This window comes from Dunckerocampus dactyliophorus, chromosome 17, assembly GCF_027744805.1.
Source record: "Dunckerocampus dactyliophorus isolate RoL2022-P2 chromosome 17, RoL_Ddac_1.1, whole genome shotgun sequence".
Lineage (NCBI taxonomy): Eukaryota > Metazoa > Chordata > Actinopteri > Syngnathiformes > Syngnathidae > Dunckerocampus > Dunckerocampus dactyliophorus.
Genome location: NC_072835.1, coordinates 7,833,622 through 7,846,678, shown reverse-complemented (window position 1 = coordinate 7,846,678; position 13,057 = coordinate 7,833,622). Strand labels below are relative to the sequence as shown.

Here is a 13,057-nt window from a genome sequence, read left to right as displayed (position 1 = left end):
TCATTCATTCTTTTTGGGCTGCTTTTCCTGTTTCTTAAGGTTTGGTTATGGTCTGTTTTTGTGTTGTGTGAATGCAACTCATTGAGATTTGTGTTGTTTTCCATTGAATCCCTGCTACTCCTATGTGAGCCAGTCAACTCCTGCCTTTCCCTGGCGTCTTTCCCAGCTCCCTCTCGTCATGTGATTAGACTGGGTCAACTTTGTATGCCACTCTTTCTTCATTCTAAGTTGTGTCCTTGTCAGTGGTTGTGTGATATGTTGTTTTGGGATTTTTTTCTACGTTTTTGACCGTTTTTCTTGCATTTGGGCCGCTCCCCTCTGCTTCCACCATCACACATATCGTGATAATATTAAATTGTACATCAATACTTGGCGTGTAACAGCACAACACAACCACAGTTCGGTACGTAGCTCTGTTTAAAGGTCACGGTTTGGTTGATTTTGGCTTGCAGTAAGGGAACAGAATGATTGTTAAAATGAAACATTAAAAACTGCAAGCTGCTGGCAGGTAATTATCCAACAAATACAATTCTAGAAGTTATTTCACGGGTAAGGTCAAGTGTCCCCAAACAGGAGACTTTAAAGATGGAAGACTCCAGTAATCCTTGGCACTACTGCTATTCATGACTCTCGCTATACCCAAAGGCTAGGCTCTACTGTACTGTACAGTATTTGTTTACCAGGTATATAAACAAATGAACGTTCATATTTCATCATCTGCTCACTTGACATAAGAACCGATCCTTCCGCAAAGATCTTCGTCAAATCACTGAGGCACCTCAGCAAACGTTTTTTTGGCTCTAACTATACTTTGAAACATGCAAACTTACCAAGCTCAATGGTTCCGCCGATACCGATCAGTGAAGCTGCACTGTGGTAAAGAGGCAGAGGGACGTACATGACGTCCTTTTCAGTCGCTCCAAATGCCCAGAACCCTCCTGCTGCTTTCAAGCTTTGGAGGTGAGTGATCACTGCTGCCTTAGGAAGCCCTGGGGAAAAAATACACATGCCTTGACCAAAAATACAGATATATTAGGAAGTGTCTATTTCAATAGCCGCATAGTCTGTGTGGTACAGTTTCATTGTGTGTTCAACATGTCAGGTTGTGGTATGTGCTTATGCAACAGATGCCAGCTAGCTTAGCTGTGTGATAGTACACCTCGAAGCCCCAAAGCCTTAAGAACTGTACTGGTCAGTGTGTTGGGAGGCTGGGCTTTTAGCCTGCTGTCTAGTGTGCTCGACTTTCTGTCAACGGAAATTCGTGCGCACGGGATCAAGCCCGAGTGTGTGCAGGCCTGGACCAGGCGGGATGTGTGTTAAGAAGCAGAGCTACGATGCCATCTACTGTACGGCGTTGTAACGACAAGCAACACAGACGCTCCCATTATAATGCGTTTGTGTGCTGAGGGCTAAGAGGTAGAGTGACATCTTTAAAAAAATCTGATCGATCTGTGGTGGTCTAAATTTAAAATGCATGTATGACCTCGTACTCACCAGTAGTTCCAGAGGTGAAGATGTAGAGGGTGGGCGATTTGAGGGACGTGGCAGCTCGTAAAATTGCGGGTACAGGTTTGTCAGAGGCAGCGTCTATGTGAGCCAACAGGGCGTGCACCTGTGTGTTCTCACACTGGCTCTTCATGGCCCACACCTGAATGTTGTCCTCCACGAGGGTGCTTATGATGCCATCAAGACACTCTACATCTGGGGGGAAAAGCAACATCCATGTTCATAAAAATAGCTATATTTTCATCTGACAACCTTTCATTTGAGTAGTGTTTCTCACCACATGTCTCTGTTTTTGTTTTGATCACAGCTGCAAAATTACCCAAAACGAAGCCAAAGCAAGTTGCACGTTTGCTACCACATCTTGTCTTTGGCATCAATTGTGTCTTCAATGAAGGTGAAAGTAACCTTAAAGTTTCCTTTATCCCTTTAGCCATCATTTATATGCATTTACAATCGTTTTCTGCATGTAAAACTAGAATTATAACGCTATAAAACTGTGTTTTGTGTTAACATTTTGGAGACTTGCGGCGTAAGAGTCAACCGCTGATGACATCGTAAAAGGGTGACAAAGCTGACTTCATGTTCTTGTTTCTATCACTGATCCGTATAATATATCTGGATAGCTCATACGTCGCACGCCGGAGTGCAAGCCACTGAAGCCAAAGAGACGCCATCTTACCACTCACTTAGTATACATAGCAGATGAAGAGTCTCGCAGAACATCTATATTTCACATTAAAAAGCGGGGAGATTCTCCCATTCCTTCAAGTAACGCAATGTCTCCACTGCCTTTGAACTGGCGATTTGTGCAGTTAATAGCTGCACATGCAGGCATCTTAAGGCAAAATTTGTGTCCAATCCCAATTAATAAAAGAAGTTCACCACGAATGCAAAAGCATGTCCGAGAAGTGTTTCTTGCGAGTGGCAATATGGCGGCCGTGTGGCTTCACAAGTCATCGTCACTGAGCTATCCAGATATATTATACAGATCAGTGTTTTCTTTTTTTTTTAGATGCAATGCCGCCCTGAAAAGATTCAATGACGGCCAAAACGGTAATCTTACCACTTTGCAATGCCGCCGTGAATAGATTCAAAACACCTGAATGAGACATCTAAAATTTCACTTAATTGCCGACCAACTAGAGATTACAAGCCCATTCAATAAGAAAGGAGTGATGGTATTGTTAGTTTACTACGATCTTCCCACTTCCTCCGCACTCTATTGTTCACGCACACACCCATTCAAAAAATAATAATAAACTCACTTTTGAAACAGGAAACATGTAATAATGTTTTAAATGTAAAGATTATATTACGGAGGGTGTGTTCCAACTATAGGGGGATCACACTCCTCAGCCTCCCTGGGAAAGTCTATTCCAGGGTGCTGGAGAGAAGGGTACGACCGTTAGTCGAACCTCGGCTACAGGAGGTGCAATGTGGTTTTCGTCCTGGTCGCGGAACACTGGACCAGCTCTACACCCTTGCAAGGGTACTGGAGGGTACTTGGGAGTTTGCCCAACCGGTCTACATGTGCTTTGTGGACCTGGAAAAGGCATTCGACCGTGTCCCTCGCAGTGTCCTGTGGGGGGTGCTCCAGGAGTATGGGATTGGTGGCGCGCTACTACGTGCCATTCGGTCCTTGTACAACCGGAGCAGGAGCCTGGTTCGCATAGCCAGCAGTAAGCCAGCAGCCAGCAGCGCTGTTACGGTGACATAAAAGCGATTTTTCCGAGTTGGGTGGAAAGTTAGTTATTACCTGCTCGATGGTTCTCTGGTCGGCAGCAACTTCAGCTGGCTGTTTTTCCTCCTGATTGGGGTGGAAACGTGCTATGTGGTTTCTCATATTTATCGTGGTCCCAAAATATTTTTAAAAGCTTGTAAGACAGAGCTTGCATATTGTCTGGCTCTTGTCCAGCTCATTTTTACCTTCAACTACGTGAAAGCCAAAGTGCTTCCAGACGCTCGCTTTAAATCCAGCGCCTGCAGGCCGGAGTTTGCGCTCAGCCATTCTGGTAGCGTCTCATACTAAGCTGTCCGGGCAGCACTTCCGCTTTCCGTCTTTTTGTTCCTTTTTTTTCATTCCATCAGCATCGATTATTGACATTTATGAATCAATTAATAATCGTCAATGTCCGCATCACGATGCAGCTAAGAATCTATTATTTCCCCCCACCCATAATGCCTAATACTTACTATTGACCCAGTTCACAGTATCCATTCCTGTATTAACGGTACACCAGTTTTTCCTGTTCTCTGTGTCATTTTTAGAATTCGTGACAAAAACTTGCGGCTTGTACTGCACAAAAGTAAAGAAACCCAAACTGAAGTGTTTTTTTTAAGTCTCTCAGCTAGTAGTTGTACAGTATTTGTTGTTCTTGTATTAAAACTTGTCTGCTACGTTATTTTGTGTAATTACAGCTTTGCAGAGTGAATGTTAACATTTTGTCTTCCCTTAGGGCCTAACCTGTCATGTCAAAAAATATATTGTGATATACTGTACATCGTTATAAGTTGCACTGTATACCGCAATATGGATTTGAGGCCATGTCAGCCATCCCTGATATACAGTACTGTACTGTATATTCCCTGTCAGTCTTTGTACACACAGTAACAAAGTGACATAATGTCCTCTATTCATGCTGTTCCGTGGCTCCTCCTTTTGCAAGGTTGGAGTGAGGACATAACCAACATCATGCTTGTTTGGTTGGGTAACGGTCACATGGTTGGAGCATGGTAATTCCTCTTAACACAATTCTTCTCGCCAAAGCAGGACAGCAGCAGGCCAGTTCGACCCAACGCTCACTTCAGTTTAGTTTCATCACTGACGAAACTTTTTGAGGATGTTTTTCCCCGTTGTCCCAGTCTGTGCCACTTCCGTGTTATTATTAAACATGCGTAGATTTAGAGGTAACTCTATAGAACTATATATGAAGTATCTATCTTACCTATGATACTGATTTAACTCCAGATATCCCAGAACAGACAGATAGCGTTCTCTCATGATCACAGGCAATTATGAAAGTCATATCTGCATGTTTTGGGGGTTTTTTTATGCAGAGTTGCATTAATTTTTTGCCATAACAAATATATCGGACCACTCCGCAAGGTTTCCCCACTTTTTAAAACAGTAGATCCCCACTTTTCGCAGGGGTTACGTTCCACGCCAACCAGCAGATAGCATAAATCTGCACATACTGTAATTGATACAGCCATAAAAATGTCTGTTTTTAAACACACGGCTCGCTCCTCCCCCTCCAAACCCTCCTGATAGCTTGACGGTGATGTTCTCGTCTGATTTTGGATCAACATTTTAATTTAAAAGTGACTGTTGGAACGATTAGATTAGCTTCAGCCCCAGAACCCTCCCCTTCTCTCTTCCATTGCCATTGTTCCCTCGCGACACAATGCAGGTTTATTCCCTAAATATGCCTCACACACTTATTGAATGCATTTTAAAGTATAAAATATAGAGTGTAGGTACTCTAATGACTGATAATGATGATGAATAGAGCAAATGAACTGGAGTCACATGCTACATAATCCACACTGCTTAGCTACTGTAATTCCGCTAAGGACTATACTGTATGTTAACTTGTGTTCACCTCGCCGCACGTTTTGAGGCCAGATTGTTATGGAGAAGTTTCACTTTTGAGTCTCTCATCAACTAATGTGCGTTTAAGGACCGCCGAACAAAGTGCGAAATCTCAATGCTTGACGAAAAAACATGATCAGTGAAGCATAAGACATAAATAGCATAAGACATAGACATGTAAAAATTGTGGGCTTTTAGTAGTACATGTATCCTGTACATTTCTCTTGTATTACCACATACAGTGGAGCCTCGCTTACAGCGCCCTACTTTTACCTTCATTGAAGTCTACTGTTCCCAAAGACGCAATGTGGCAGCAAGACACCACACGGACACCATCTTCCTGTTTGGTCACGGGTCATTTCTTCAATTCAATAGTGTTTCTCACCTTGGCACTTGCAACTTTCTTTGACTTTGACTCTATTTTAGGTTACAGTATTGAGGTGAGAAACACTATTGAATTAAAAAAAACACTCATGTCAAAACAAGAAGGTGGTTAAATGTTCATTTATTCCTTTCATTGATCAGTTATTTGTATTTAGAGTTGTTTTCTGCCTGTAAAACTAGAATAGTAAAACTATAAAATAATTAACTATAAAATTCATTGGACTTACAATATTTCTTTAGCGTCCGTTTTGGTTAGACCTTTTGGAACGAATGAATGAAACCATGGTTACCATGCAAACCATGGTTACACTGTATTTATAAATTATTACTGACTTATAATAAATGAATGTGTTTTCTGTGGGAAAAACTAGCCTATTTTCGCTGAAATTTTTTTTTTTTTATCCTTTTTTTTTAATCCTAAAAATCAGTGTATTTGCGAGATCAAAAATGCTGAATCACAAATGTGCTGGGATCCACTTTGATGCGTTGGGCAGTTCCTGACTACATTTTAGTAGTTCCAGCGATCTCTTTAGACATTTTCTCATGCTTGATACGTGCCGATACTGTGACCTCTCTGAAACAGAACCTCATTTTTCCACGACCACAGGATGTTTCTTTTGACATGGTTGGTTACCAAACAAGAAGCCATTCACTGCATCAGTTAAGGTTAAATAAGTTGTTGCCAGCTGACAACGTCACTAAATTGCAACACTGATCCTCTGTGGTGCAGCCAGAAATGTTTCATCAGGGTGGCCAAGGTGAGACCATTACTCGCTTAGGGGTGGCAAGTTGATACCTGGAATGTCTAGATGGCCAGTGGGGCGGCCGGAGAGTGCCCAGGGGTGGCCGTGGCCTGATCCCTTCTGCCACATCTTCTAATTCTCTGCAGACCAGGTGTGCTAAGAAGCCGAGTTGTGACTGTATCCTGCCAAGTGTGTTTATGAGTCAGGGTGAACAGGTCGCATCAAATCTATTCCGTGGTGGCCACAACTAAACGTCTGTAAGGGAAACACTGGCAAAGGTTTAAGAGGTATATAGAGTCGTCCCTGTGAATGAATTAATAAACGATCGCTGTTTTGTGGTTGACTATGGCCTATTATTAGTCCACAAAATGTATATTTAAGCAAATGCTATGTTTTCTTGGGCTAAATTAAGCATTTTCAAGCATACAAATGTTCTAAATCAGTGGTCTCCAACCACGGGGCCGGACCCCAGTACCGGTCCGTGGGCGGGGCCGAACTGGGCCGAGGAAACCTTTCAGGCAATGCTAAAAAAAAAATACATACACACAAAACAAATAAAAATGCATATCAATTTTGGAAATATGGGCCATTATTTTATTCAAAAAATAATATAGTTTGAAGTTTTTGCATGTTTATGTTGTTTGTTGCGACTGTCCCACTTTGTTTGACGGTCCTCGAACGCACCATTGTACGTGCGCTAGCCTTCTCCCACTCTGCACAGATTGTCAACTATACTGTATTTTTATCAGGGTTTTTTCACTTCATATTTGCTCCCAAATGCTGATACTCTGTGGGAATGCATAAAGGTAAAGTTTGATGACGTTATTGAGTGCTAATGTGTATATTTGTTGTGTGCACAGCTAAGTTAATTCAGGCTAGCACACTGCCTGTTAGCGCACACATCAAGCAGCGGCGCTATAATCTTCTCTCTGGAAAACAAACTCCAAGCTTATAGTGGTGGTAATTTGATGTTGTTCCTGTCTTAGTTTTGCACAATACATACTAAATGAGATAAATTACATCGCTATACGACCCCCACCACCACCACCCTCGGTTCGCAGAGATTTGTGGGAACACGAGCCGGGCCGTGGGTCCAAAAAGGTTGTGGACCACTGCTCTAAATTAACTAAAATACAAATACTGTTTAACTGTTTGACGAGCAACGTAGTTCCGCTTAGCTGCTGGGGCCATTTAAGTGAAGAGTTTGGCTTCTCAAAACACTACGTGTTTAAAAGAGTAATACATTTGCGTCACAAAAATACCTACTCGAAAAACATCGTTATAATTGTATCCCGCCGTGTCCCTGCGCGCTGTCGCCTCTCCATTCTTGTGTATTTGATGAAGACGCTCGCATTTTCTTCCGCTGTGGATCACACACGTAAACAAGATGGTCGCGGCGCTATGTCATCAAAGTGGATGCCAGCGTCTTCGTCACACACACAAGAATGGAGAGACGACAGTGGGAGACGAGTATAACGCCGAGCGTTTTGTGAGGTTTAATGGAGGCATTTTTAGGATGTAAATGTATTACTCTTTTGAACGCGTATTTTTTTTAGAAGCCAAACTGTTTACTTAAATGGCCCCAGCAACTAAGAGGAACTACGTCCCACGTCACGGATCTCGACCAGAACTGGATGGGACTGATGGGCATGTCATACAACTTCCTGTCAAAAAATCCCAACTATCCCTTTAAGACATGACGTGTAGTCTCCACTGGCCACTAGGTGTCACTAGTAACACGCACACCAGACTTGATGCCAATAATCATTTAGCTTTATCTTTTGTAGCCCATATTATTAAATTGTGGTCATAGTCCAGCAAAAACACAACTCTGAATCCACGACGTCACTTCCTGTCCACACATCCGGAAGACATTTATTGAAACACACTCCGGCATGAGTCTTCTTTTTGTCTTAAATGGCTTATTTTCTCTGATTATATCTGCTCTATTGGGGAATATGAGTGTAAAGGTGACTATGTGTTACTTCATATCTAATAATGGTAAAAAAAAAAAAATCGTATTTAGAAGTCATAAAAGGGTTTGCTATGCTCTTACTACGAACATTTTCCGTTAATTAATGTGGAATCTTATTCACTTATGGGGGCGGGTCTGGAACCAATTAACAGCGATAAACAAGGAATTACTGGTAAGTCGGATTCCTTTTAGTTATCAAATTTGATTAAAATCTATGCTTCTCAAAGAACGACCATTCTTATAGAAGACGGTACGAAATACTGGTGAACCTTTCAGCTCTTGTCCACGTAAAAGTCACGAACCCACCGGCAAGCACGTGACATAAGATGTAAGAGGATTTCTTTACCTGCCCCAACTATGATCGTTTTGGCACCACAGCAGTTGAAGCAATGTAGCAAAGACCTCGCCTTGATGTTCGTGTTGAGAAACGCCACCGAGCAGCCGAGTTTCGCCAACCCGAACCACACGCAGATGAAATCGGGCTCGTTGTTCATCAGCAAGGCAACGCAGTCGCCTTTCCTCACGTTGAGTTTCTGGAGGAAAACATTCGCGAACCTGTTGCTGCGCTGCTCAACGTCCTTATAAGTGTGGATGCGTCCTTCGTAGATCAGAAAAGGCTTGTCGGGGATGCGTTGCGCCTGCTGGATGAACCTGTCCAGGACGGTGCACACTCTGGAGGTCAGCTTGAACATCTCCAGCCTCACACCATACCGAATCACGCTCAACAGGAAGAATAAATCTTTCCAAAAGTACGGAAAACAAAGTCTTTGCAAAACATGGAGAGAAAAAACAGCCACGATCAAACAGGCCAAGCACAGCATCTTATCTCCTGGCAGGAAGAAGATGGGTTGTTTCCCACCACGCGCTGACACATAATACTACATGCTCACAGTGACAAACAAACTGTCAGTGACGTCACCCAGCTACAACATGTCAATGCCCAATGGGAGTCACTGTACCGGAAATGTTGGCTTCAAAATAAAAGTACCGCTGTCCAGTCCGGGCGTAGAAATCACATATTATTAAAAACGAATAAATAACAAGATAATTGATTTAAATTTACTGGCAAGTACATACATTTTAATAGCCTTTATGAAGCCTCTACCGTTATCCTTGATGTGTTTTATTTAAATATATAAATCTCTTCCGGTTTTACCTACAAGCTAGACACGAGCGTCACTCCCGGTAGTAACGTGAACGTGAAGAAACCGCATGTACACTGCTTGTTGTTGACCGACCAGCGTTTGAATGCTTTTTCAATATCGTCACATTTGTAATATTATAATAATATGACATGCACATCACACCAAAGGAGAAAAGACAATCATGTGCAATTGTACATGAAGTCAAAATAACAAAAACGCACAACTTTTCAAATGTATTTGGGATATCAGAGGCTTTCCAAGACAGCTTTGTCACACGTGTGTGCGCGTGTGTCTTTACTAACAAAGACACGGCCCACTGAAAATAACTGCAACTTATTCATCTTAAGTAACAATGTAGCCTACTTATGAATACTTCAAGGAGTGCATGTTGGTGTGCAATTGCAAATATTTTTTGCCGTCCTGCGCCCATGACTAAGCATCACAATAAATACCGTAGGACTGATAAACCGAAGCAGTTTCTCAACCTTTCACAGTTGAAACCGGTCACACAAGAAGGATCAGTTCAATGGTTTGTGCAGTTTAGTAGAAAGACTTAAGAAGCAACCACACAGAGTATGGGTCATTCTCTCAAAAGGGGTACCTAAAGTGTGACATGGCAAGCAAAGTTTTATTTTCTAAACCAGGAGGCGTCAAACTCGTTTTCACTGTGTGCCACATCCCAGTTATGGTTATCCTCAGAGGGCCACTTGTATAATTCTATTTTAGAATTTAGTTAATAATTAATGATTACATTAATTTTTCATTAAGTATTCATTTTAAATTGCATTTGGCAACAAAAAAGTATAAGGTTTTCTGCCAACATTGACAACAAATACATTTAGCAAGAAAGATTGTCTTTTTGATTAATTTTTTTTATCGTTCTTGTTAGTAATATTAATTTAATTTTTACTTTAATATATTATTATTTATTGTAAATGTAACTGTGTATGTTTATTAAAACATGTGTAAAAATATGTTTTATATAAAAAAAATTATATTATTGTAAAAGTATTTTTTATATAATAAAATGTTTTCTTATTTAAATATATTTATATTAAGGAGAATAATTTAATTTATCAAATTACAGTATACAGCATTAGACTTCTTCAAAATACATAAAATTATTATATTTGTACCCCCCCTGCACGCTTTCTGATGCTATTTGGCATGAAAAAGCCGAAAATCATAACCATTTTGAGCTAAAATGTCAGGAACCTTTGCCTCATTGGACATAAAGATAATCCTGTGACTGTAGAAAAACGCAAATTTTGCCGTTTTTTCACCCAAAACTTTTGATACAATAGAAATAGAACAACATAATGGGTATGAAATTGAATCATTTTTAATGTTCTATTTGCAGAAACAATTCAAGTATACATTTGAAAAAAAACAAAACAGATCATGTCCACAAAATATCCAAATTACAAAAATATTGTGGTCATGTCGCAATTAGACATCACAGTCAACTTGTTCAGAGTTTGCTTCTTGAAGCTGTCAAATGGCTCACGGTTGTCTTCCACAGCTTGAAGATGTTGAGACTCTGTAGTCATGATGTTTGCAAAATCGCTCATCATCTTGACTCCCCGCTCAGCAATGTCATTCACTACTTTCACATTCACACAGTGCCATCATCATAGTGCATCTGCTCTGCAAACATGTACATTTTCATAGAGTAGATATTCCAGGATGACTCCAGTGGACGCCACGAGGAGGGGTCCCACCAAGCAGTATGACTGTCAGCTCTGCCATCTCACGATAATCTGCTCTTGGAGGCTTCTGAGAAGTCAGTATTCCCTGGAGCAGCTCCCCACGCTCCGTCTTCTTCTCCTTCAGCCATCCTTGTCTGATGGACAGGTTCTTGGGGTTGTCTGTAGTAAGATCTGTCCATGCATCCTTGAATGCTTTGAACCATGGATTGACTGGACTCTTGACCTTTCCGAACAGCTTCTCCCAGGCAGCCCCAACCACAACCTCTGGGATGTGATGTCTACATGCTAAGTAGAAGACCCTTCTATCCAACTGTTGCTCCAGTAGTTTAGCAGCTCCCTTGTGTACACCACTGTTGCTAGACGTTGTATCAAACACAAGGGCAGTCACCACACCTGCATGCCCCCATGAAGGCTTCTGCCTGAGCCATTCCTGTTGAGCTGTCTATCTCCGGTACTCCCAGAAGCTTGCCTTCAGGATATGTAGGTGGACCTGAGACAAGCACAGTCAAAGTCTCTGACATGGTCCCAGGGTCACTTCCCAGGACATCTTTCAACATCTTGGCATCCCAGTGGAGAGCAGCGTAGTGGGGAGGGTCCTCACTGAAGGCTGTCATGTATTCTTGACTAATGTGGTACCTCGTCAGGATCGCGTTCCTTCTTGTTGTTGAGGCTGAGATTGGGTTTTGAGAAATAACTGTGCAGTGGTTATATGCTACAAACACAACAGATCGTAACATGTCATGCAAAAACCGTCCTATATCTGTAACTATAATTAAGAAGATTACTTAAGACTGACCGTGCTGCATGTTTCAGTTTCTCCTGTTGAGTTTACTCTGATTTTGTACTCTGTCCACACCCCAAAATGACGATTCTTTCCGTTTTTTTCACAAAATATCATAAGAAATACTTCTGTAAATGTTTCTATGCATTCCATTGTATCAGTCCGAGTGTCATTACTTTCTATAAGCTGCTTGTGCAAATTTCTTATTGAAAACATGGGTGGAAATAAGCCTCCGAATGCTGTGAAACCAGCATTTCGGAAAATGTGTACGCATGAGAGCTTCTTGCTTCATGAGGCAAAGGTTCCCAATGTTTTAGAAAATAATGGTTGTGGTATTCGGCTTTTTCAGGCCAAATAGCACCAGAAAGCGTGCAAGGGGGGTATAAATATAGGAATTTTATGTATTTTGAAGAAGTCTAATACGGCATACATAAAAAATACATAATATAAATCATATAATTTTACAATAGTATAAAAGTAAAACAAAAAATCAAGCTTAAAAATATAAAGACAAAATATTAATAACAAAACTACACCATATATACAAATATTTTTGTAATAATATTAAAATAAGGGTCCTTTTGACATGCATCATTTCAAGGCTTTCGCGGGCCACATTAAATGATATGGTGGGCCAAATCTGGCCCCCGGGCCTTGAGTTTGACACCTGACACAGCAGGAATTCACAACTGTGCAGTAAATTTACAATAATAAAATGAAAATAGAGAAAAAGTTGTAATTTTACAAAAATAATTTCATATTGTCGCATTTTAGTGGCGTACAGTTGAAATATTACGGAAAAAAGATATTTTTAAAGAGTCCAAAAATAAATAACAACAAATAAAATTGTAATTTCTTCATAATTACGAAAAGAAAATTTACAACAAGAAAGCTTAAATTGTTGGGGAAAAAAAGAGCAGAAATTGGAGAAAAAAAGCTGAAATTTCACGAGAATAAAGTCAAACTATTAACAAAAAAAAGTCGCAGTTTTACAAGAATAAACTCATGTTATGAGGAAAAATAGTCGTTTTAAAAACAGAGTTGAAATGTTAAGGAAAAAAGTCACAATACTTTGAAAAACAAACAAAACGACAAATAAAATTGTAATTTTTCATAATTACGAAAATAAAATTTACAATAACAAAGTTTAAATTGTTGGGGGAAAAAACAGCAGAAATTTGGAAAAAAAAGCAGCTGAAATTTCACGGACATAAGTCAAACT

The 13,057-nt window shown here is 40.6% G+C and overlaps 1 protein-coding gene across 1 annotated transcript in view; it reads right to left on the bottom strand.

Moving 5' to 3' along the window:
- Positions 1-9,102, bottom strand: part of slc27a6 (solute carrier family 27 member 6) — a 34,612-nt gene extending 25,510 nt beyond the window's left edge. The window contains exons 1-3 of the mRNA XM_054756631.1: positions 8,547-9,102; positions 1,495-1,701; positions 831-989 (exon numbers count right to left, since the gene is read on the bottom strand). Coding sequence (XP_054612606.1) covers positions 831-989; positions 1,495-1,701; positions 8,547-9,021 — 841 coding nt within the window. The 5' untranslated portion in view covers positions 9,022-9,102. The remainder of the gene's footprint in view (positions 1-830; positions 990-1,494; positions 1,702-8,546) is intronic.
- Positions 9,103-13,057: the final 3,955 nt, after the last annotated feature.